The sequence below is a fragment of the Penicillium diatomitis genome (assembly GCF_028827545.1).
Source record: "Penicillium diatomitis strain IBT 30728 chromosome Unknown utg000002l_segment0_segment0, whole genome shotgun sequence".
NCBI classification, from domain to species: Eukaryota; Fungi; Ascomycota; class Eurotiomycetes; order Eurotiales; family Aspergillaceae; genus Penicillium; species Penicillium diatomitis.
The window spans coordinates 1,398,109-1,421,882 of NW_026623174.1; the positions used below are offsets into that span (position 1 = coordinate 1,398,109).

General features: G+C 51.3%; 8 protein-coding genes across 8 annotated transcripts; 3 read left to right on the forward strand and 5 right to left on the reverse strand.

Moving 5' to 3' along the window:
* Positions 1-915: 915 nt before the first annotated feature.
* Positions 916-3,726, forward strand: N7539_001610 (uncharacterized protein; the record flags this gene model as incomplete). Its single annotated transcript, XM_056931213.1, has 1 exon — positions 916-3,726. The coding sequence occupies one exon, from the start codon at positions 916-918 to the stop codon at positions 3,724-3,726; it is 2,811 nt and encodes a 936-aa protein (XP_056793244.1).
* A 3,378-nt stretch (positions 3,727-7,104) lies between these two features.
* N7539_001611 (ferric reductase family protein) lies at positions 7,105-8,901 on the forward strand (the record flags this gene model as incomplete). The annotated part of the gene is made up of 1 exon (XM_056931214.1): positions 7,105-8,901. One exon carries the CDS (start codon positions 7,105-7,107, stop codon positions 8,899-8,901), a length of 1,797 nt encoding a protein of 598 aa, XP_056793245.1.
* A 691-nt stretch (positions 8,902-9,592) lies between these two features.
* On the forward strand, positions 9,593-10,426 carry bud32 (serine/threonine protein kinase BUD32; the record flags this gene model as incomplete). The annotated part of the gene is made up of 1 exon (XM_056931215.1): positions 9,593-10,426. The coding sequence occupies one exon, from the start codon at positions 9,593-9,595 to the stop codon at positions 10,424-10,426; it is 834 nt and encodes a 277-aa protein (XP_056793246.1).
* A 275-nt stretch (positions 10,427-10,701) lies between these two features.
* On the reverse strand, positions 10,702-11,786 carry N7539_001613 (putative gamma-cysteine synthetase regulatory subunit; the record flags this gene model as incomplete). The annotated part of the gene is made up of 2 exons (XM_056931216.1): positions 10,702-11,623; positions 11,764-11,786. The coding sequence occupies 2 exons, from the start codon at positions 11,784-11,786 to the stop codon at positions 10,702-10,704; spliced, it is 945 nt and encodes a 314-aa protein (XP_056793247.1).
* A 507-nt stretch (positions 11,787-12,293) lies between these two features.
* N7539_001614 (aldo/keto reductase family protein) lies at positions 12,294-13,539 on the reverse strand (the record flags this gene model as incomplete). Its single annotated transcript, XM_056931217.1, has 5 exons — positions 12,294-12,446; positions 12,534-12,903; positions 12,982-13,130; positions 13,191-13,277; positions 13,465-13,539. 5 exons carry the CDS (start codon positions 13,537-13,539, stop codon positions 12,294-12,296), a joined length of 834 nt encoding a protein of 277 aa, XP_056793248.1.
* Positions 13,540-14,180: 641 nt separating this feature from the next.
* Positions 14,181-18,303, reverse strand: N7539_001615 (ion-transporting P-type ATPase SPF1; the record flags this gene model as incomplete). The annotated part of the gene is made up of 4 exons (XM_056931218.1): positions 14,181-14,637; positions 14,706-14,842; positions 14,918-18,204; positions 18,300-18,303. 4 exons carry the CDS (start codon positions 18,301-18,303, stop codon positions 14,181-14,183), a joined length of 3,885 nt encoding a protein of 1,294 aa, XP_056793249.1.
* Positions 18,304-19,407: 1,104 nt separating this feature from the next.
* Positions 19,408-21,488, reverse strand: yvc1 (putative potassium ion channel Yvc1; the record flags this gene model as incomplete). Its single annotated transcript, XM_056931219.1, has 4 exons — positions 19,408-19,808; positions 19,865-20,005; positions 20,064-20,998; positions 21,076-21,488. The coding sequence occupies 4 exons, from the start codon at positions 21,486-21,488 to the stop codon at positions 19,408-19,410; spliced, it is 1,890 nt and encodes a 629-aa protein (XP_056793250.1).
* An 895-nt stretch (positions 21,489-22,383) lies between these two features.
* N7539_001617 (translation initiation factor eIF2 subunit alpha) lies at positions 22,384-23,579 on the reverse strand (the record flags this gene model as incomplete). Its single annotated transcript, XM_056931220.1, has 4 exons — positions 22,384-22,864; positions 22,977-23,184; positions 23,261-23,423; positions 23,502-23,579. The coding sequence occupies 4 exons, from the start codon at positions 23,577-23,579 to the stop codon at positions 22,384-22,386; spliced, it is 930 nt and encodes a 309-aa protein (XP_056793251.1).
* Between the last annotated feature and the right edge of the window lie 195 nt (positions 23,580-23,774).

The following is a 23,774-nucleotide window of genomic DNA, read 5'->3' on the forward strand; positions in this document are numbered from 1 at the left end:
TGTAACCATATGTATTATTCAGATCCTTCTCCCCTCCGATCCTCCTTTTCTTCTGATTTTCTTGGTTTTACTATGGGTCTGTGCATGGAGGTTTCATGGACTTGGGTGTACTCTTTGCGGTCCAGCGTTTGGTATGCTTTAATGACGCGACGGCCTTGTCAGGAGGACAAATGTGCATTTAGCATTGTGACTTGGATCACAGTAAGTAGTCTCAGAAGAAACGGACTCGATAAAGTCTATACTCCTCATTTGGTTCGCGAACATAGAAACAACCGGATGTCAGAACTGTATGCCAGCGTGCGCAAGGCGGCACTTTAGTAATTGCGAAGTCAGTGGTAAAGATGCGCAAAATGAGTTGAAATGAATTGTGATGGAAGCGTTCAGTTGTTGTTAGGCCAAGAATTCACAGCGGGCTCTTCGCTGGCTGGTGTGCGTAGTGTAGAAGTCCTAGAAACCGTGGGTAGATTGCCAGGCGCTGATATGGGTGGGGTGGTCCCTTGTTAGTGGTGGCCTCGGCCTAGGGGGCCGGTTCGTTCTTTGGATCCACCGGTGTTTATTTTGTTTTGTTTGCCTCGACGTTCACGCCGGCGCCATGAATCATCTTTCCCCCATATCCATTTGAGCTTTTGAAATTACCAGCTTTTACATCGCATTGATTCCGTACAGTACATACCGAAAGACTTTTTATTTAACATAGTTCAAAGACAATTGTGACAGACAACGCCGAGTTGCGCGTCGCGTCGATTGCCATGTGCATGTCATGATCGTTCAACGATGAGCCTATTTTGCTCTTTATAGTAGGTCCTTAGCTACTACAAGTCTAGCGATGACCCTGAGCTAATTCGGACTGTATACTCAGTGCACAGATTTTTCTCTTTCGAAATATTTCACTAGACCTACAACGAGTCAAGGGCCATGGACGATGTAAAGCCAACGGCCAGATGGGCCAATCGCATGTTGCGCCCTTTGAAATCAGTCTACCGCCGACTCGAGAAATACCATGAAACGTTAGCGATCATTGCATCAGATTTGGGCGCAGTGAACTCCGAGGCAAAAACGTCTACCGAGACACAATGTACCAGCGCCACGTTGAAGGCAGAGGATTGGGAACTTGGGTCAGACGCAGACGAGGATGACCCTGTCTGGATACCCGGGAAGAAGCCCGATGTGCGTCGCGTTCGACACAGGTACTCAACTCGCAATGAAGGCGATGGGCGGAAACGACGAGTGCGTCACTCGATACACAGCCCTGAGGTCAACCGTGTTTTGCCTGGCGCGATCAATCTTGCGACACCTGTGATTACCGGAAAGCGATGGGAGGCACCGATGAGCAGGAGAGCTGATCCCCCGGTCTCGGAAGCGAGGTCGAAGATAAAGCGTGGGAGCACGGTTGTCTCGAAACACAAAAATGCCCGTCTATTACGCTCAGCCTTCGCACAACGAGCCTTTGGCGAGACTGTCGACTCCGAGTTTGCTGCCATCGTACAGAGTCTCGAACATGCCTTGAACAATTTCCTCAGAAACACTACCCTGGATGAAGAAATAGAGCCAGGCAGACCTCATGTGCCTCATGGAACCCGATCGCTCATGGCAACCGCGATTCGTAGGCTGCCTGCGTTTATCCAGCGTGAGCAAGATATACAAGACGAGCACGACAATGATGCGGATGAAGACATGTGCGACGCCTACTTCACTGAGCTGGAATGTTTCTACGCGCCACACGGTCGCGGATGGAAGCCACTCCGGCAGGCTGTGAGAGCCCAGGGACTGTTTTACGTGTCAAGCATGATCAGGAACAGGTGGCTAAATCACGCCATTGTGGGCAATATGATTGCGGTTTATCACGATCTTCACCCGGATGCAGGCAAATATTTGCTCTCTGTCTTTCTTTCTACGGTTACGTCTTATCCTTACCCAACCACACTCACGTCGGTCCTAGGTCGTGGTCCCGGAGCTCGGGATGGGAGTGGTGATCCACTGACACTTCTTCACTCCTCCATGTACCGTGGTGAAGGTTGCGATTCAATAGTCTTCCATGAGCTTGCCAAGGTTCTTATACGGGGAACATTACCTGCTGAGTGGATGGCAACGCATGCGTGGACTAATTGGATGTATCGCGCGACGATGTCTCTCGAGATGGGGGATCAATACCATGCATCAGCGTCCCGTCTGATCGAAGCAGCTTTGTTGTCAGCAGCCGGCATACTTCCAGCGGCTGAGTCCAACAAAGGAGCAGAAATGAGTCAGCGGCGCCGGCGCAATCCTGTTCATGAGAGGCAGACACGACACTCGAATTCCTCTCCGAAGTTGAGAGAAGTGCAGTCTCTGCGAAACTGCCCTGTGCCAGTCGAGGATGCCTTGAACAATCAGGTGCTAAGTCTTCTGGCGACAATGTGTGGGCTGCATATTACCCGATCCCGACACTCTTCCGGCTTTGAGGACCCCGGGAGCGCTCGATTTGGGCACACTGTGAGCTATCTTCGAGTCATGCTTGATAGAGCCATAGAGACGCAGCCACTTTCTCACGTCTCTTGTGTTCCGTCATGTGAACTATTGAGGCGTGGAAGTATCTTACTGGCTGACTTTATTTTGCATTGTAATGACCTCGTTCTCGGCAAAAAGCCCTGCGATGGAGCAACGACTACAAATGCTGTGGATGTCTACTGTGAGATTTTGGCAGCTCGCTCTGAGCTCATCAGGGAACTAGCACTGTTCTGCCGACAAGTTTTTCGATGTTTTGGACGATGGGCTGAGACAGACGGGAGCGAGACTCGTGGAATGATCGCCCAGGTTGCTAGCATAGACTCGTCGCTCGCTGTGAATACCCTGCTCGGTCGAGTAGCGGTTGAAGCGGCCATGGAATTCGCCGAACACACCGGAGACCCAGATGACCATGTGTGGGCCATTGCGATTCAGGAAAAGGTTATTTCTCGACTTGGAGAAAAGAAATCACAACCAAATCGACGTGAGCAGATTTTTCCAAACGAGTGTTACCGCTGGGAAGAGAGCATTGGAGAATGGATCACCCGCACCCCGGCTGTCAAAGTCAATGTCCCTCCGTTGGTTGTCAAGGGTGGTTCCTGCCTGCCCACTTCGGTTCAAATGGTCGACAAATCATGTCTCACAGATCGCAGCTCCCAGGACTCCGATCGTGAGTCCGAAGCTATACAGGAGACTCCAGCTAGCTCATTTACATCTCCGTGCTCGGCAGGTGTGAAGCGCATGCGTGAGGACATCGATTCATCTCCCTTGCAGGTCGCTAAACGACAACGCGCAGCGCCCGTCATCATCAATCATGCAGAGAACAATTACAGGAGACGGAGTGGGTACGAGCGCGCTGCCCCAGGTCCTCAATTTCCACCCACCGAGCAATCTCCGCCTCGGTCACAATGTCGTGTTCTACGTGAAAGGCCTTCTCGCCTCGCGAATAGGAAAGAGCCAATCGCCGCAAAGCCGCGCTCTGAGAAGGAGATGGTCGAGGTAGTCGTGTACAACGGCCATGAAAGAGAGAGTACTCGTCCGCAAAGATACCTTACACTCGCCCCCGGGCCGGACCTGGAAGTGGTGGTCGATAAGCGTCCACGTCGAGCAGTGGACCGACGCAGGTCCACAAGGTCTAAATCCTTGATTGCATCTGACCGGCAAGCCCACCAGGTAGTGCGGCGCCGGTCTATGGCCATACCTTGTACAGATGAGGACAGTGACGATGAGCTGAGCTTTTTGTGACGTGTTTGCGCTTATTGGATGAAGAACGGGACCCCCCAATTGTCCCTACAACTTGTTTCTTATTTCCGACTACACTGCTTTGCGTGGAATGCCGAGCTCGAGTGAGCTCTCTTGGAGCATGCAACTAGCAATTCCGTGGTGGATTCTGTCCTGTTGAGAGGAGGCCAGAGGCTGGGAGCTTCATCCTTTTGTGGGCTGCATGCATTGCGAATTTCAGACCTGCCTGAGGGTAAACCGGAGGCATGGAACTGTCGGACTCTGGGTAATAGCCCCCTCTGCTGGTTGATTTTGAACTTTTTCTTTCTTGATACCCGGAGCCGTTGGTCAGATCCCAGGCTCGCATTTTAATTTTTCACTCTTCACGTTCACCCTCCTGTATGATAGACTGTTCCTGGTCTTCCAGATGTCTGAGCGTCGTGCTTTCTTGTCATTCCTTTTCAGATGTTCTTCGCTTAGATGCGAAGGTCGCTCCGTGGTGTACGCTATGCTTCCACATACAGGATTATTAGTATTGAGCACTTCAACTAGATCCTGTTGCTTCAAGTCATACTTTTGCTATCACGAGATGGGAGCCATGTAAGATTTTTGCCTACATCATAGTAGCAGGCAGAGCACGAAGATCCACCATGCCAAATGCTCTTGCCGCGGAGAAGCTTATGCCTTCCTCTTCTGTGCTCTACGTTCTCTTCCCTGTTTCAGTCGCGCGGAGTACTGAGACGCCAAGCCTGACTTGTTTATACTACACAATCCATATGCCCGGGATTCTAGACTTCCCCTGATGCACTAGTGACGATAAGTCGAGTAATAGCCATGTGATAGATTTACCATCTCCGCTTCAATGTCTCACGGAACCTTTTACTTTGAACTTTATTTCCTTCCTTTGCATGACGCCTCTGCCAGTCGGACGGGCGTCAATTGGGAAGATTGACAAGCCTCATGCTCCGGTTTTTGATCCTCCCGGAAGGGCCCCAAGTCTAACGGTCTGATATAGATTACAACAACTCTTGGCAAGCCCCCTCGATGCAAGTGTGTGGAGCGGAACGGCGCAGAAACCCCCAGTTGGGTTGATTGCCGCAGTGAGAGATTAAGTCGAGGGTTTTATCTCATGTCGGGACAGACAGACATGCTGCAATATATGCGAGGTTGGGCGACAAAGGGCGTAGCAGAGAGATAATACTATAACGCAGGGAGGGTGAGATCTATCGGACGCGGCGACGTTGAGGTCGGTTCAACGGGGGTGGGTGATCAAATATTGACGCTCATTCAGGTCTGCGAGACTGTGGGGTTTATAGCCAAATGTGCATCGCATAACTGAGTGTTCCGTAGCGGGTTGGACCTTGGTCTGTCTGAAGTTCTGAACCCTGATCACGTTGTCCGAAGCACATGACCAGGTTGCATGTACAGTACGATGCCCGACTCCGGCATCGCGAACGTCCTCTCATTCGAATCCACCCTGAAGAAACAACTTCGTCAATGATGACCTATACTACTATCGACATCGCACGCTTTGAAAAGGGCCTTCAATTTAGAGTCTTTACAATAGATCCCGCTCTATCTACGGTACAAGATGATATTCAATTTCTAAAATCCTTTGGCCATCCGCCCTGCAGGATCTCCCCCTGTCTCCTCTCTTCTCCTCCTCCGATCCACTGCTGATCCCCACCATCCTCGAGTGTTTCAGCCTCCTCCATTGGCCCATCGATCAAAGTCAAAGCCCAGTTCTCAAACCCCCAGTCGCATGTTATTGGGAATTTGGGACCATGACGGGGTGTCCTGGCTTAAGCTACCACAGTACTCACTACTCCGTAGTCCAGTGCAGTACCTACCTACCGTTCCTATCCACCGACAACATCAATACGATTTTCGCCTGATCGGCGGCTGTTGCATCCTGACTCGTCCGAGAACTGTTTCATCACAAGCCACTATGTACTCTCTCCGCGCCACGATTGCTTCTGGTCCATCTCTCCCAGTGCTGAGGCAAAAGCACCAACTTGCAAGTACTGCGGGTATTTCCACAGGTATCTTAACCGGGCTCTCAACGCTGACTGCGGTGCTAGAAGTTGATCGCTCAGATCAGTGTTGACGGGACCCTCTCTGTCCACTCTCCAGATGCGTATCTGGCCCACTCAGATGGAGATAGACAAATTCTGGATGCGATGGTCATTAATAAACCCGCGACGAACGAGCTGACTCCGTCATGAATGCGCTTCCAATCCGTCCCAACGGCGCGGGATCAAGGTGTATAGCATCGCAATGCAGCCACTCCTTGTGTATGATAGGCTGATACTCTGCCTTGAATGGCGCTCTGCGACATCTCTTTCACATGCCTTGTTTTAAACTCACGGCAAAGTCGTCACAGCTAAGCTTCAGTGCCGTGTGGCTCTGTCGGTTGATAGGACATGAAATGGAGGCACGGATCCCGGAGGGTTGCTTCAAACATCATCGCGATGCTCCCCTCCCGACCGCAGAGTTATGAAACACTGACACAGCTGGAAAGGTCCAGTCTAGATCTTGATCAGAATCCATCAGTGTGCGTCTCTGTCACTACTAGATTGAACGACTGCGCCCATTCTCCACTATACTATTGAGTCAGTTGGCTCCGGGGTGGCGGTACTTGGCCTGTCTCAAATCTCCCCACTCTGCCCACTATGCGGCACGTACGTGGATACTCGGCAACCCTCGAACTCTTCGAAGGGGGCAGATAATTATCATGGCTCCTGACTAGGTTTTTCCTCCTCGTCAGGGCCTGAAAGGTATACCTTTTGTTTCTCTTCTTCGCTGCCCGTTGTTTTCCTTCAATTGTGTCATTCTTTGTACTATTGTCTCTTCTCTCGACAGCTGGCTATTGTCGTCCTTGTTTTGTTTGGACTTTGCCGTTGTTTGCCTTTCATTTGATACTCACAAACAATCCTTTTGTTGACGCAGTGGACGATCTCCCAACGCTGCGCATTTTGCCCTTTCCGCTAGTGACTGGTTCACCAGCATTCCTTTCGTTTCCCAACGACGTCAACTGGCAACAGGGATCAATCAAATTAAATCGATTCTCTCATTCCTGTCGCCTGCACTGCGCACCCAACAAACTTGCACGGAAGGAACGCAACGCAAAGAAAACAAAAGAAGAGTGAACTGATCTCCTGGCATACTTGCCGAGATATTCTGATTCTTCCTGTTGCAAGCAACATCCGTCTTTCTCATCTTAGCTTTTCGGAGCAGGCCTGGCGTTGCTTCGAATTGCACAAGACCATCCCATCGACTTAGGACCCTGGACAGAATTCCTAGAAGGGCCCTACTCGATCATCTTGATCGATTTTCTCAGTTGCTGCAAGCCGGTCTTGCCGCATTCAACATCCCATCTCAAGTCCCAACGTCTTCGAGATGATGTCTTCAATCATCTTGGGTCTGTCCCTGGTGGGACTTTGCACCGCCCAAGAATCTATTGAGAAGCGAGAAGGCAAGGAAAGCGAGCTTTCCTTGTGGTACGAAGCCTACAATGACAAATTGGCCCGTTATACAATCTTGTCCCTGGGATGCGCGGCCGCTGCATACTACATTTGGTCTTTGAGCTTCCGCTTTGCGGGACATCTTCGACGTCTGTCTGCCTTTACCGACGACAAGCAGAAGTACTTCGTACCAGCTCACGACAAGTTCTGCTGGCTGAAGGAGCACTTGATCTATGCTCCCCTTTTCGGAGTCCGACACAATCGTGAATTTCAGCTCTCATCGGCGATCAACATGGGCACACTCCCCAGCCGATTCCACGGCTTCCTGGTCGTCAGCGTTGTGGTGATGAACGTGGTTCTGTGTACCGTGACCACTCCGTACAACTCAACGGAAGATACTCTAGCGGGCATTGTGCGCAATCGGACAGGAACCATGGCCACCATCAACTTGATTCCCTTGATCATTATGGCCGGACGCAATAACCCTCTGATCGCGATGCTCCACGTGCCCTACGACACCTGGAATCTTCTCCACCGATGGCTGGGCCGCATCGTGGTGTGCGAGGCTCTCGCTCACACTTTTGCTTGGATGATCCCGAAAGCTAACAAGATTGGATGGGGCGTTGTGGCCAAGATTCTTCCAACCAGCAGCTTCCTGTTCGCGGGTTTGATGGGTACCGCGGCATTCACGGCGCTGATGCTTCATTCACCGTCCCCGATTCGTCATGCCTTCTATGAGACTTTCCTCCATCTCCACATTGCTCTTGCTGCCGTATGTTTCGGCTTCTTGTGGGTGCATCTCAACGGTCTTGCGGCTCAGACATACCTGCTGGCAACACTTGTTCTGTGGGCGCTTGAGCGTACTAGCCGTCTGATTATCATCTTCTATCGAAACATCGGCCGTAATTCCACCACGGCAACGGTTGAAGCTATGCCCGGTGACTGCATGCGCATTACGATCCGCATGGCTCGGGCCTGGACCTTCAAGCCGGGTCAATATATCTACCTCTACATTCCATCCGTTGGTTGGTGGACTTCCCACCCTTTCTCGGTGGCCTGGACCGAGACCGAGTCGACCTTGACTGATGAAAAGTCCCTCCCCATGGCACGACAGGATCTGCTCAGCCGGTCGAAGGAAAATACCATCTCCTTGCTGGTTCGTCGCCGCACCGGTATGACGGACAAGCTGTTCAAGCGTGCTTCCAATGCGGTCGGCTCGCGGGTGGTCCTCCGTGCATTTGCCGAAGGTCCCTACGGCAACATCCACTCCTTGGACTCATACGGTACCGTGATGCTCTTCGCTGGAGGTGTTGGAATCACCCACCACGTTCAATTTGTCCGTCACCTCGTCGCTGGCTTCGCCGACGGTACCGTGGCCACTCGCCGTCTCACTTTGGTCTGGATCATCCAGTCTCCCGAGCACCTCGAATGGATCAGACCCTGGATGACCACCATCCTGGCGATGGACCGCCGCCGTGAAGTGCTCCGGATCATGCTCTTTGTGACGCGTCCCCGTAACACCAAGGAGATTCAAAGCCCCTCTGCAACCGTCCAGATGTTCCCCGGTCGACCCAACATCGACACGCTCATTGGGATGGAAGCCGAGAGTCAAGTTGGTGCCATGGGTGTGATGGTGTGTGGAAATGGTGGTTTGAGTGATGATGTGCGCCGGGTGTGCCGTCGGAGGCAACCTAGCTCCAACCTGGATTACATCGAGGAAAGTTTCTCGTGGTAGTCAACTTACATATCTGCGATTATCTTCCCCTGGATATTGTCCGGTTCATGCAAAATTTTCGGGGAGTGATTGCCCTTCAAGCGGGCTGGTGATGTCTCTTTTTGATTCGTTCATGTCTTTTCTCTTTGCATGTTTTCTTTCTTTTCTCCCCGTCTTATATTTGGTTCTCTTGGAGGACAAGATCAACTACATATATATATATATATACAAACTTTCCTGTCCATTCTCACCTGAATAGAGTGAATGGACACTTTCACTTTCGATCGGGGCTCGTTTCACTCGCTCTCCTGCCTTTGTAAGCCTGAGTGATGGATGGTGAATGTACTGCTAGGCCTGTCATTACCTGACAATCCAGCACGTATCTCGACTCTACCACACAGCTCATATAACTGAGAAGCCGACGTTCAATATTTCAATCTCCTCGAAAGGATGCTCTGGAGTACGACCTTTTGGTTAACTCAACTTGAGAGCGTTGACATTGTTCGCGCACACTGCAGGTCTCACGGTATGCCCCACACCATTCCTCGAGCGGAAACAATTTTTCGGGCTGAACCCAATACTCAATTTCTCCGCGATCTTTCCGCTCGAAACCACCACCTGCTGCCCTCGAACAACCCAGTTCTCTGTCCATCAGTAGGACAGATCTCCTTTCAAGTACACCCCCAAACCCCCAAACATACAATAGACAAAAATGACCGAAGAATACCAACCTCCCGCGCTCCCCTCCCCATTCACCAACACCACACCCGCCCCCACACTCCTCGTCCAGGGCGCCGAAGCTCACCTCTACAAAACCGTCTCGCTGGACCCCTCCATTCCCGCCGCGCTCAAAGTTCGCCCCTCCAAACCCTACCGCCACCCCATTCTCGACCGTCGATTGACGCGTCAGCGTATCATTCAGGAGGCGCGATGCCTGGTGAAATTGGTTCGTGAGGGGGTCAGCGTGCCTGCGGTGCTGGCGATGGATTGGGAGGGCCAGGGCGGCGAGGAGAGCGCATGGGGAGGCGCGTGGCTGATGATGGAGTGGATTGAGGGACCTGTGGTTCGGGTGGTTCTTGAGCAGTGGGAAGCGTGGATGAAGAAGCATGCGACGCCGCTGGATGCGAGTCAGATGCAAGTGGAAGAGGATCGTGTGCGCGGGTTGATGAAGCGCATCGGATTTACGCTTGGTGGTCTGCATAAAGCGGGTGTGGTGCATGGCGATCTCACAACGAGTAATTTGATGCTGCGGTCGCCTGCGCAGGCGCAGCGCCAGGAGACGGGTCTCGCTGCCTCGGCTGTGTCTATGGAGGGCGAGGTCGTGTTGATTGATTTTGGTCTGGCGGCGCAAAGTACGCAAGACGAGGACCGTGCAGTCGATCTCTACGTGCTGGAGCGTGCTATTGGCAGCACACATCCCCGGTCGGAGCAGTTCTTTGATTCCGTGCTGGTTGGGTATCGGGAGAGCCACAAGGGAGCCGGTTCTACCTTGAAGAGACTGGAAGATGTGCGGATGCGAGGTCGCAAACGCAGCATGATCGGATAGAGGAGAAATCCAGTCTTGTGTCTTCTATACAACGTCGAGAGATCGAGCGGCAGATGCTTTGCAATGAAAAAGACCTTGGGCCACTCCGCCACAGACACACCAACGGAGCCACAGAGAAGGATGGAGGGAAAGCATGCGAGACAAAAGAGGGGGAAACACAAGAACAGATGAAAGGAAAACGCCAACGCTCAGCCATGAATTGAAGAGACCACGACTGATCTCATGATCGAAGATTATATTTGAATATCGTTATTTCTTCCCGGCGCGCCTTGATCTCATGAACGGGACTGGACACATGTACCTACATCCGCCAGAGCAAAGTAGCCCTTGTTCTCGACAACGCCACGGTCTTTGACCACAGCCGTGTATTTGACCACCCACTGCGGCTCGACATCTCCTTGAATTCCGTCGTTGGCGTCCGGGGCCGATGCCAGGATACCCGCGCCGCCCTGATCCTTGGGGCCCAGGAGTTCTCGAGTCATCCCGACAGGCAGGATGTCATTGCAGTCGTTATGGGTCAGCAGTTGAATCTTCTCCTGCTTGGCATAAAGAATGAGAGACTTGGGCACCACGCAACAGTCCTTCAGATTGATCTGGTCCACGGTGGGCTTGACTTGGGTGTGAGGAAGGAATCGCGCCAATCGCTCGCTGCCAAACTCGGCCACACCCATTTGCGCAATGACGCCCTGTTCGTGCAAAGATTCCAAGACTCGCCATGTTTGTACCATGCTGTCAAAATCATCTTCGCCACTGGCGTCGGAGCCTTCCTCGTCACTGTCATCGTCCGCGTCGAACAGGATTCCAGGGAACGAGACGATCAGAAGATCGATCGACTTGACATGTAACTCTCTTAGTACCAAATCAATCGCCTCTCTGGTGTGCGCACAGCGTCTTGAGGCTGGAATACCCGGCAGGTAGAACAACTTCACTGTAATATCGTATTGGTCCCTCTCCTCGGCCAGCCCGTGTTGTGAGAAGTCCACGGCCGGAATGTAAAGTCCGTCCTCGCAATTCTCCGTCCAGGACGCGACATTGCCGTGCTGGCCATTCGCGGCACAATTCGCGCCATCCACGCCAGTGTTGTCAAGGGTCTGCGATGCGACAAAGTTTGACCGCAGCGAGGTGATCAGTTCGATGTTCGACTTTTGCATCATCGGGTGTCGAATCACCGACGGCGGGCCGCTGTTCATAATATTACTATACCGGTGCGAGACGCATGAGATTAGCTTGTCGGGTTTCTCACTCTTCCATTGCGAGAATGGAGAACATTCGAAGCCAGCGACGCAAAGAGCCAAGTGTCGCTCAAGGCAAAGGCAGAGACAGAGCGGGCAACTTACGATGTGGAGAGTATCAACTTCATGGCCGCGGAGTCTTGGCAGGACACTGCGCAATCAGGAAAGTGAGTTCAGAGTGAAGCCAATACTGCACTTCTCATACGGTACTTGACTTCGTCGACGAGCTCGAGAAGTGGGATTTCTGCCAAAGAGTAAGAGGGACAACGGCGAGAGGCGAGAACAGTGGTGACTGATGACACCTGTGACTGATGAGAATCTTTGTCCGCACGATCATCCCGAAAGCGCAAAACCCCGCGGGTCGGCGGGGAGTTCCTGACAAATCCACGTTCGGCGATTATCGACTCGATGGCCCGCGGCCACTTTTTCTCTGTGGATTCAGACTCCGGGGTTGCTGGGTTGATGGTTCTATTCATTAGGGATATTTGAGCAGTACAGATGGATTATTTGTGCCTTTGCTCATTATCTGGGAGGGGAAAACCCGCAAATGGAGCAAGTAAGAGGAACAGAAATATCTATTTTGCGCTGAGTACTCATTCAACATCAATCCCAATTCATCTATCCTTCAAATCTCTTTAGTCCTCGTCCACTGTCGGGTCCCAATCAGTAGGACTATACTCGCCAGTATCCAGCAGTCCCATATCCTCCTGCGATAGTTCAAAGTCAAAGACATTCGCATTCTGTGGAATGCGCTGTGTCTTGGCAGACTTGGGCAGTGGCACGAATCCCTGCCATCAAAACCGAAAAGAGGACATCAGCACAACTCCGCAGCGAGGAAACGCAAATGATAAGAGTAAGATCGAGAATTTACGAACCATTTGCAAGCTCCATCGGATCAAGACCTGTGCAGGTGATTTGCCGTACTTCTCGCCGATTTGGGACAGGACTGGCTCGCGGAATCGTGTACCATGCGCCAAAGGAGAATAGGCTTCAACGACAATCCCTCGACTTTGGCACCACTCGGCGATGTCGGAGTGATCCAGCCAGGGATGAAGCTCGTACTGGCCAACGGAGATCTCGCCGCCGCCGCCGTTCTGGATGTAGTCTTCCAGTTCTTCTAGGTGATGGATGCCGTAGTTGGACACTCCGATTGATCGGACTTTGCCGGCCTGTTGCGCCTCGACTAACGCCCGCCAGGATCCAAGACGGGCTTCTTTGCCGCCGTAAGGTGCGTGAATAAGGATGCTGCCGTCGTGTGTATAAGACATGTGGATTCGTCAAGAGACCTACGACGGACTCTATATGATCCGGTATAGAACTCACAGATCAAAGTAGTCGAGTCCAGCCTCGCGCAAGCTCGATTCCACAGCGCGCTTGGTGTCGCCGTATCCCATCGACTCGGGAGGGATCTTGGTGGTAAAGAAGATCTCGGAGCGATCAATGCCGGAGCTTCGGATAGCACGGCCACAAGCCTTTTCATTGCCGTACATTATAGCAGAGTCGATCTGGACGCATATTCAGCACGCCGTGACGAAACATTGGGCAAGTAGATGCGATGTACATGACGAAATCCATTCTTCAACGCTTCCGAGACCACCTTTTCTGTCGAAGAAGGAGGGCTGTGTTTGTTAGCTGGACGTCCGAATACCCATTCTTCCTGACTCTACTGGTATGATTCAGCTCGCCCTCGACTTACATCATATACACCTATATTGGAAGCCAAATGATGTTAGGCATCAGCGATGCATCGATACGGATGTTTCTAGCCCAAGAATGATCTCCGAATTCAACTCTGTTCTCTCTTACCCCGAACCCCAATATCGGAATCTCATGACCTGAGCGGAGTTTGTATTTCGACTGGAGAGTCTGTGTGGAAGCCATGCTAGAGTTCTTGACTCGACCGATTTCCGAATGATGTGAACTTTAGACTGGACAAGCAATACAAGAAAAGAAAAACGGGCAAATGGGTGGAGGGGAGAAAATCGCCGCATCTATGAGATCATTGCGGAGATCAGCCGACGTGGGGTCGTAGTGTGCACTGTGCAGAGTCGCAGTACATCCTGCTCCTGCTTCTCCTACGGACTCCGTCGAGGTTGTGCAGGTGAGGTTATGGAACCTCCAGTCTGAGATTGGGTACATGAGAATGAATTGGGCCAAAACTGCCGGTTGATAGAAATCTACGCCCGTTACCTATGAGCCGCTTCTGTGACTCTGAACTCACGGGTAATTAGGTAAAGCATTTCCTCAAATAGATATACTTCCGCCTCGTCACGCCTCTGCATATATGAATTTTCACCATGGTCCGGGATTCTATTCTTGCACCACCGCGGATCATGGAGATAGTGTTCTAAAACCAGCGGCTGAAAAATTGAAGGTTGATAGAAATCTCATGTCGCTCGACATTGCCCTCAAGAACGAAAGAACAAGCAATGCCCATTCCCTACGGACTCAGTCCACCACCTTCTATATATATAGATTACAAATGAACAGGTGCTCGGTCATAATAGCCTCCAATTTCCTTTCTAAACCTTGCGCTGCTCCTCCTTCTGTGCCTCAGCCTCAGCTGCTTCTTTGGCCTTGCGCTCAATCTCACGCTTTAGCTGGTCAGGACGACGGACGGCGATATCCTTGGGTCGGAAGTCACTAAACAAGGTCTTGAGGACGTTCTCGATGAGCCAGCAACCAGCGTAGTCAAAGATCATGAGAACGGTCAAGGTGACCTTGAACTCGGTGCTGAAAGGAACCAAACGCAGCTTGTCGTTAATCTCCGGCACGAACTCGGTGGCGCAGGAGAAAGCAATGGCAGTCGCGCCGACCAGACCCCAGTACATGGCACGATTCTCACGAATGGACTCGCGGAAAGGACGACCCTGGTAGTTGATAGAAAAGGTCGAAATTTGCTGGATCAACTGGAGCAGGTAAATGGCGCTGTTTAAGAGAGACGGCTCAAATTCGCCCTCGAGATCGATGTTGTCTCCTCTTCTGTGCCAAAGGTTAGCATCGGTTGTTTTTTTTTTTTCACTTGGAGGATTCTCATAGAGACTTACGGCTCAATCTTGTACACGTATTGAGTCAGGTAGATCAGCGTCGCAATATGAATCGCGAACTGTCCAAGGACTGATCCAATGATGTACACGTTGAAGATGTTCGGTTGGGGGCGCTCCTTGGAAAGACCCTCGACAGACTGTGGCAAAGAGGGTGAAAATCAGTATATCGGCCATGTGGAAGCGAGGTTGCAAGCGAGCCATTTGAGACATACCTTGGCACGGGAGATGGACAAGAAGCAGACACTCATCATCATGCCACTGATGGTCACCTGACCATCACCAAACTTGATGCCATCGAGATAGATGACACTCAGACTGTAGGCACTGATCAGGCAGTTCAGAGCGAGAATCTTGTACATTTGAATAGTAGCAACCAAAGTACAGCGACCCTGGCGAATGATGTTCGGAATAGCAATGACATTGGCAAGCTTGCTGGTGAAAGGAGCGGCACAGGAAGCGTCTCCCAACTTGATGGTGGGCGGCTCGCTCTCGTCCAACTCGGCCTCCAACATGGACGAGGTGAGCTTGTCAGCCAGTCCAGCAGCTGCTACTTGGGCCTGCTGCTGGCGTTGCTGAGCCCCGGTCTGGTTGGCATTCGCCTGCTGAAGTGCTTGCGCTCCAGGAGTGGTGATCGTCTGGATCTGCTCGCCGGACTTCTCGCCCTCAGCAATCGCGGCCGCGCCCTTCTTCTGCAATTCTCGCTCCATAGCCTTCTCATAGTGCGGATTCCCAGGACCAGGAGGATAAAGATGAGCAATGGGAAGAGGAACTGGCGGGGCCGGCTGGTTGAAGCGTTGCATCATGCCGACCTGCTTCTCATACAACTCTTTCATCTTGGTGATACGGTAGTGGTCAGCGATCTTGGTCAAGTCTTCAGGAGAACCGTTCAAAAGTGCGACGCCGACATGAGCCTGCTTCAGAGCACCGACGTCGTTGGTTCCATCACCGCACATGAGAGTAGTGTAGCCAGCATCCTTGAGACCGAGCAGAATCTCCTCCTTCTGCTTAGGAGAAACACGAGCGTAAACCCATGTATGGCGGAGCAGGTCGGGGAGAGCCTTTTGGCCCTTGAATTTGGCAAGAGCATAACCAGTGATACAAATGTCCTTCGACTTGATGATCTCGGGATCGAGAGGCTTGGTTGGGTCGACATCAGTGTTCAACTTGTCATCAATGGTGCGCCACACAAGTCTAGTTCCAGAAGTATCATGCTCGGGCGCGTCCAGAATGACAACCTCGCGATCGACAATCTCTACCTGACGAGCCACGTGAACAGCAGTAAGTGGATTATCACCCGTGATCATGACAACACGGTGGCTGCTTTCGTTCAGCATGCGGACAGCCTTGATGGCGTCGTCCTTGAGAGGGCATTGTAAGACCAAAAACCCAGCAAACACCAGCTCTGACTCGACTTCTTCACGAACGAAGTTGTTCACGCGACCTTGGGAGAGTTCCGACTCAGTGGAGATATACTTGTAGGCAAGAGCAAGCACGCGCGCTCCATTGCGAGTGAAATGCTTGAAAGTCTCTTCGTAGTTGGGAGGTGCCTGGACGAGCATAGATTGAATGGTCTCGGGAGCACCCTTCACGGCGACGAGGGTGGACTTGCTCTTCTTGGACGTCTTCGGGTCGACAGCGGTGACTGTGGAAATTGTACTGGAGCGCTTGAGTGCTGACGAGAATTGGAATCGTCTCTTCACCTGCACAGATTCAACCGGACGGCCTTGGATCACGGGGGCAGATTTCTTAGTGGTCAAGACATCGTTTTTGCACAGAGTCCAGCCAAGCCATTGCAATGTTGCCTTTTCCATAGGATCACCCACAACTTCACCCTCGTCCAGTTTCACTAGGGCGTGGGCACTGGCCAGCACCAGTGTGGTATCAGGTCCAATAGCGGACACCTTTGACAGGTCGGTGTGAGCACCATCAGCTTCAACAGTGGCACCAGACTGGCCCAGAGTCAATCCAGCAATACCATCGACAACCAAATCTTCACCAGTCAGAGTGCCGGTCTTGTCAAAGCACGCAATGTCCACGCGTCCGGCAAAGGGAATACGGAAAGGCTCGGTACAGAAGATTGCAAACTTGCTGAGAGCTGCGAGACTCGTATTGACAGCCAGACTGAGTTCCATGGGAAGCTCGGGGGGCACAACACTCGTGACAATGAGAACACAGTCCAAAAGAAGCTTAGAGCGCTTGCGGTCTTTCTGCACGCCCTCCTGCCAGACATACCAAGATGCAGCAATGGCGAAGATCAGAAGGAAGAGAATGAACAGCAGAGCCTCAGCGTTGTTCGCAGACACACGTTCCGTAGAGTAGATCATGGTTCGTACCAGGCTGCCCTGGCTGGTCTCAAAGCCTGTCTTCACCACGACACCCACCGCACCGTTGTCGGGAGGAGGACGGACGCCAACGGGCAGACTCTTCGCAATATCATCGCCATTGGAGTTGGGGTGAGTGATCTGAAGGACCTTGGTACCTCCGTGCACAAAAGAGTTTTTGTCTAGTCCCTCAGGTTCAATCAGGTCGTCCCCGGGTCGCAGCTGGATGGATTCTTTGAGGAGAGGAGTACTCTCTCCAGAAAGCATTGCCTCGTTGACGATTACGCTTCCCTCGATGAGGAGAATGTCACAAGCAACGCCGCCATCTTCTTTGGTACGGTTCACGGACATGAGATCACCGGGGAGGAGCTTATCGCTGGTAATTTCCTGCCACTTGTTCTGACGGTGCACCCAAACATCGTATGGCTTGATGTTCATTGAGCGGAACTCGTTGAGGGTTCTCTGACGCTGCCAGACGACGGTGCTCTCAAAGGCAACAAGCATGAAGAGGGTGAACAACGAGTAATACCAATATTCATCCAGCATCCAGAGCCCCACGCAGAACACCTGGAAGACGAAAAACGGGGCAACAGCATGCTCTTGGAAAAGCTCCACAAAGGTCGGGACAGGAATGTCGAAGGTGTTGTCGCCATAGTGGTGTTGCACCCGGTCGAGCTCAGCCTGGGTAGTCAATCCCTTAGTCTGCTGGAACAGCTTGAGAGCTGGCTTTGGTTCGGCGTCGAGGGCGTACGACAGTGGCGCGAAAGTACCGGTTTCCGGATAGAACAGGAAACGGCGTTTCTGGAACAGGAATGAAATGTTCTTCTTGCCGCCAAAATTCTCACGAACGAGGGGGCAAATTTCAGCGGTGCCTGCGTTTGTGACGGGAATGATCTTGATCAAACTCGCTGTTTCAACAGACTTGGCCCGGGTAGTAGTGAACAACGTATTAAGGTTGATGTTCCACTTTGTCATCAACCAGAAGAGCGACTGCGCCGTGACGATGGTACCCGCGAAGACAAAAGTCCATTCTTGTCCTTGGATGTACGTATCATAGCGATCGGGGGAGAGGTAAAAGGCGAAAAAGACTGGCCAGACGATCAAGAATGGCCAAACGTAGGTGTGAAGCTGAAGTGGGAGTGGGTTGTGCAGTGATGCATATTGGATCTGAGGATCATCTGCGAGCCTTGTCCTGTGGTCAGCATTAGCATGTGCCCGATAGCATTCCTCACGGTTTCTTGGTGGAAGTGAATTTGATATGAGCTTATTACACACATTTTGGCAACCAGGATGACCACTGCCGAGATCCTGAAATGAGCGACTCAGAAAGACATGCACAGACCACACGCAGAAATGGATCGAGGGGAGACGCGATGAAGAGAAAACACTCCGGAGTCGAAGAAGCCACCTTCGGTATAATTTGAGGTTCGCCCCTCGGGCCGTTCGCGCCAGTGGCTTATGTAATTTAGACGGGCCCGCGGGCATGGACGAACTCCCTTACTCAACGCGTTCTTCGGCCGTCGACTGGAAACACTGGGGCTTTGCCTGGACTGTAGGTATCCGGCACTTAGACGCTGGTTGAATCTGGAGCGTTCGTCAATATTTGGAGGTTGGATAGACAGCAACTTATAACATCAGCCTGTTCCGCCACCTGACACCATCGACTGACTGTCGCTCTTTCTATCAAATAGCCTCAACAGTCTTCGATTGTTAGCTGTGGTGTAGACACGTGGAAGAAAGATAAGCAGAAAGAATCAATATAGTTTTCTCTTTGATAAAGTGAACACTTCAGTACCCACCTCTATGGTCAGGGTTGTGCACCATACGTTTCAGAGCAACATTAGTTATCTCTTACTGCTCTTTCTTGAACTTCGCTTACGGTGCACTGCGGATGATCGTGGGTAATCATCTACCTAGATTTTTGCCTGGAAAAACACCGTGAAAAAAATTACAAAAACCTCTCAGGTGTCCAGGTACGAGGCATCAGGATTCAGGAGATACTTCAATAGAATAAGAAGCGCTTTTTGCATTCGATAGCTCCAATCGGATGTCCTAGAGTCTGCCTTATATGGTCTATCATGTAGGCCAGGCTTGACACACGAGTGCGTGCCAAAAACATCAAATAATCCGGTCGAATCACTTCACTCTTTCAATCGATATGGTTGCATGTGATAAGAACCAGCTTGCCATTGTACCTGGATAATCGCTCCATCATGCGCACACTTCGCAGGATCGCGTTCCTACACGAGGCCGTACATACTAGACTGTCTAAGTCACCAAACAACCTGACAATCAAGTTTCACGCCCCAGTAGGGACTTTGTATGTTCGTGAGCGACATGCCTCACCGAACGTTTATACTGGCTGCTGCACCTGTCTGCGGCTAGTTTCCCCCATCTGCAGACCCAGTCTTTTCAGAAAGTTTCTTCACCAAGTTTGTCAGTGCTGCGACTTGCTCCTGTAATTGGCGAACCTCTAGCGTGCAAGCATCGACTTTGATATTAGGTGTGCTTTGTTTGACCTCTTCCTTCCAGCTGTCATCCAGATCAAAGTTGACCTCGTTGGCAACATCTTCCCATTCCTCTATGCAGTCATCATCCTCCTCCCCGTGCCGTCTGTTCCAAATGATTTGGGCGGCCTGGCGAGTCTCAATCCAGGCGGTGAAAATGAGTAGGGGTGAGTATAAGATAGCCATTATGATATCATTGACCCTGGCGTAGCGTTTGGTCGAGAGCCACCATTCGAAGGGAAGCACAAGGAAGACAATCTCAATTAAATTAAAGGCTAGCGATGCATGAGCCGGTGGTTCAGTAAGGAAAAGGTCGGAAACAGGGACTTACGTGCAATGAACACATTTTCATCAGGCGCACGCACAAATTGCATGGTTTTGGCAGAGAAGATAGCCATAAACTCATCATTCGCATTGCCTGAAATGTCCTCGTAGGCACTGTTGTAGAGTGCAATCAAAATATTCAGAAGGACTAGGAATCGATTATTAGTCAAGGGCATACACCCATCATCACCATTCCGGACACGTACCGATCATGACTACAAAGTTGAACAGGTAGTAGAGAATGATGCCGAATGGGAACGCAAAGTCTTGGAAAATCTCAAAGTCGGGGCTTTGCATGACACTGTTGGCCATTCCCTGAATGATAGGACCAGTCATATCGACGTCGCTGTCAACTTGGGACATGCCGATGAATGCCTGGAAGAAGCCCGCAAGCACCACAAAGAGCAAAGCAAAGAAGATGATACTCTCCTTCATCATGACTCTCAGGACCACAAACATGGCCCCGAAGAATCGGAAGGTGTCAAGATAAAGCATCATACGCATCCAAAACATAGGCCCTGAGAATGCGAGAAAATTGTAGCTGAGCCCGTTGAAGCGTTCTCGCTCTGCATGATGTGTGGAGGGATGGTGTGCCAAGGCCACGCATCGCATGATGAAGGAGATTGCTAGCAAGGCGTAAAGGGTCGAGTTGAAGGCATTCCAGAAGCTGAAGTAGTTCCTGCCGACTTTCCAGAACTTTGAAACCTCGTCGCAGATGTAACCAAGGGTCATCAGATAGAGAATCCATTCCGCTAAGTCAAGATCACCAGTAGGATTGACGGTGTTGATGACTGCTGTGTAGAGACACAGATAGACCAAGGAGAATATGATCTGGCACATATTCTGGTACAAAGGCGTTCTCATGCGGTCGGGATGAAAGTGAACCCAATAGTCAGTGTTTGATTTGTCCTTGTACTCCACGAAGTTCGTTGGATTGCCCTCTTCCTGACAGATCCACCCGCGCCAAATGTACTGGATGCATCTTTGATATCCAGCAGAACCAATGATCAGAAGAGCGTGAAGGTCAACTGCACGCTCGATCACGTTGGCAGGTGTACTTTCTTCTCCATCAATGAAGATAGAATAGCGCTTCAAAAGGATGTTTTTGAGGAGATGGTCCTGATCAATCTCAGATTCGATACTAAAACGGAATGTCAGCTCGTCACAAGAGATGCTTCTCGTGGTCACTAGCCAGCATTGGAAAGGCGGCATGCATACATGCGCTTCGCAATGGCTTCACATGCAATTGCTCTCGCAGCGTGGAGATCCGCGTCCCAGAGCTCGATATCAGCTTGCTTCTTAAACCACCGCAGACATACAATCAAGCAGAAAACAACACAGGCGCTGTAGTCTTCACCGCCGGCCCGTTTGGCTGTTTGAACCACATCGTGGGATATGATACGGCTGTTTGAGTCTGTCAAGGCGCCTTCATCGACCTCACATGACACAACCTGTTCAATCTGGTACCTCAATCGAAGAGCAACTTTGGCAATCTCCTTGGCAGTCTCTAAGCCCTGAATTTCGTCACGGCCATGTGTTGGAAGAACTGTGACGCGGTTAGCCAAACGTCGGGCCTGAAGTTGATAATGACGTACGTCGTTGCCGTTCTGCCTCCGTGCGGTGATGGACATCACGACCAATGCCCGCTACAGAATCCCAGAACCCCATTCCGAGTGATATAATAAGTATCGACTTGAAGTATCAAATTTGGAGTTATGCTCAAGGTCACACCCGCTGTTAGTTGAGTTGATAGTCAGATTCCAACAACAATCCAGAAAGCGCGCCCAAAACATTCCCGAAAGTCGGTACTTATCTGCACTCGCTAGACCATTCTGGGACAACTGGGTGACAGCCTCTGAGCCTACCACCTACCAGTAATTAACGCGAAGCACCGAAGCGTCGATGACTCTGCTTCATACTGGTGCTTTAATAGGGACGACAGTCTACGGTACAATTTTCTTTTCGTGCAGATGTCGCTTTTAAGCCTTTTCTGACTAAATGGCTTTGAAGTTCAGAATGTTCCCATTCACCTGTTGAGTTGAGAAGAGCGCAAGATGTCCATTGGGATCGTTTGTGAGGTATCAATGACATTGACCGTCCCGTTTTAATCGTAGTTTGTACCACACCTGAGGACTACAGGTCTCCAGGTCTGAGCCTCCCAAGCTGCTTTGGAAAGGAAACCCAGGAGGCGTCGAGATCCTGGGTATTACAAGTAACTGCCAGACTGGTGAAATGTACATATTTGTCATACAATCTAGATCGATTGCATGGAAGGCCCGCAAACAATCCCGAGTCGCAAGCGGTCTCTGCCTATCATCTCACAAGGGACCATGCACGTATCGTCGAGTCCGTTTTTATCTGTCATCTCATTGATCGCGTAAAATATGCATGGCTTTTCTCTATCCTGTGCGTCCAGCTTTTTCCGTTGTTGTCTCACACACAGCTTTTCCTGCAGAGCACGAGTGGCAGTGCAGCGATGGGTATCCCACTATCCCCCTGAGACCAGAAATTCCAAACGAGCTGCCTTTACGCCGCGGGAACACCCTCGTCGCTCTCAGACGCGCTCTCGTCGCCGCTGACCTCCATGTTCTCCCGCTCGCGCTTGTCCATAAGCTCCTGCAGCATGGCATCATCCTGCTCGGTGACAGCCTTGGGCGCCATCTTCACGGTGCAATTACCACCAGCTTCCTTGATCTTGGCGGCAATGTTCTCAATCGCGACCTCCAGCATCTGAATACCCTGGTTCTTGTCCAAGGACTGGTTGGTCAGGACGTAGAGAGGAGGCGCGACCAGCTTGACCTTGATCTGGTTCTCAGGGGTGTTGTTGGCCTCAGCGGTGCGCAGGGCCTCCTTCACAGCGTCGATTCCTTCGTAGCCGAAGCAGGTCACCTCAATGTCGGCACGGACTTTGGTAGGGTGAGGAGTCAGCTTCTTGCTGATGTACTGCTGCAGCTCCTTCTTCACAACGTCGTTGGGGAATTCGATCTCGTTCCAAACATCGGGGTTACTGGTGAACAACGGGTGGGATTAGTAACAAGTCTCTCTTGATTGTAGATGGATTGGATGAGAGGTCTGTTCCTAAGATCCTCATATGGGTGGAAATCTCCGCAGTGACTCACGTGATTGAGATCTTGAAGGCGTCGTGAGAGTGTCCGTATTTCCGATTCAAAGGCCAAGCGATCTGCTGGTAGAGGGTCTCCAAGGGAGTCTGGGTGGCCTCGGCGACGTGACGCATAATGGAGTGCACAGCCTTGCTCTTGTTGTAGCGCTCCTCACACTTCACAACGTCCTCAGGTGAGACTCGACGCTTAGAAAGATCGATGTAACCTGCGCAAACGATTAAAGATCAGTTGAAAGATACCCTGAGCATGAGCCCGAGCGCTCGAAGTCAAAATGGTCGTACCCTTCTCCTTGTCAACACGCAGAACAATGACAACTTCATTGCGGCCAATGCGAATCAACTTCTGAATACTACGAATACGTCTGCGCGACAATTCGGAGAGCAGAATCATGCCGTCGATGTTGTCGTATTCCAACAACTTCACGTATGCGCCCATCTCGGCAATCTGTTACATCCAGACCGAAATCCATTAGCTGAACGTCCGCAAAGCCTAGACCATCATGAACGATAGCAATGACTGTACCTGCTTGACATTGACCATGACATAGCTGTCCACCTCAGGGTACTTCTCCTCGTAGAATCGGCAATTTGTTAAAGACATTTTGGCGGGGTTGCGCTGCGCGGCTTGACGTGAAAATTTCAGGCGAAAGAAAGGGATTCGAAGAACAGAAATCCGGATAATATGAGATCAAGTCTCGAGTGACAAGATCAGAGACAAGCGAGGCAGTGAGTAGCAACGTGAGCGAGGGACTTGCAGTGAGAAGCTCGTCTGAAATCGGTCTTTGTGGCGGGCTCA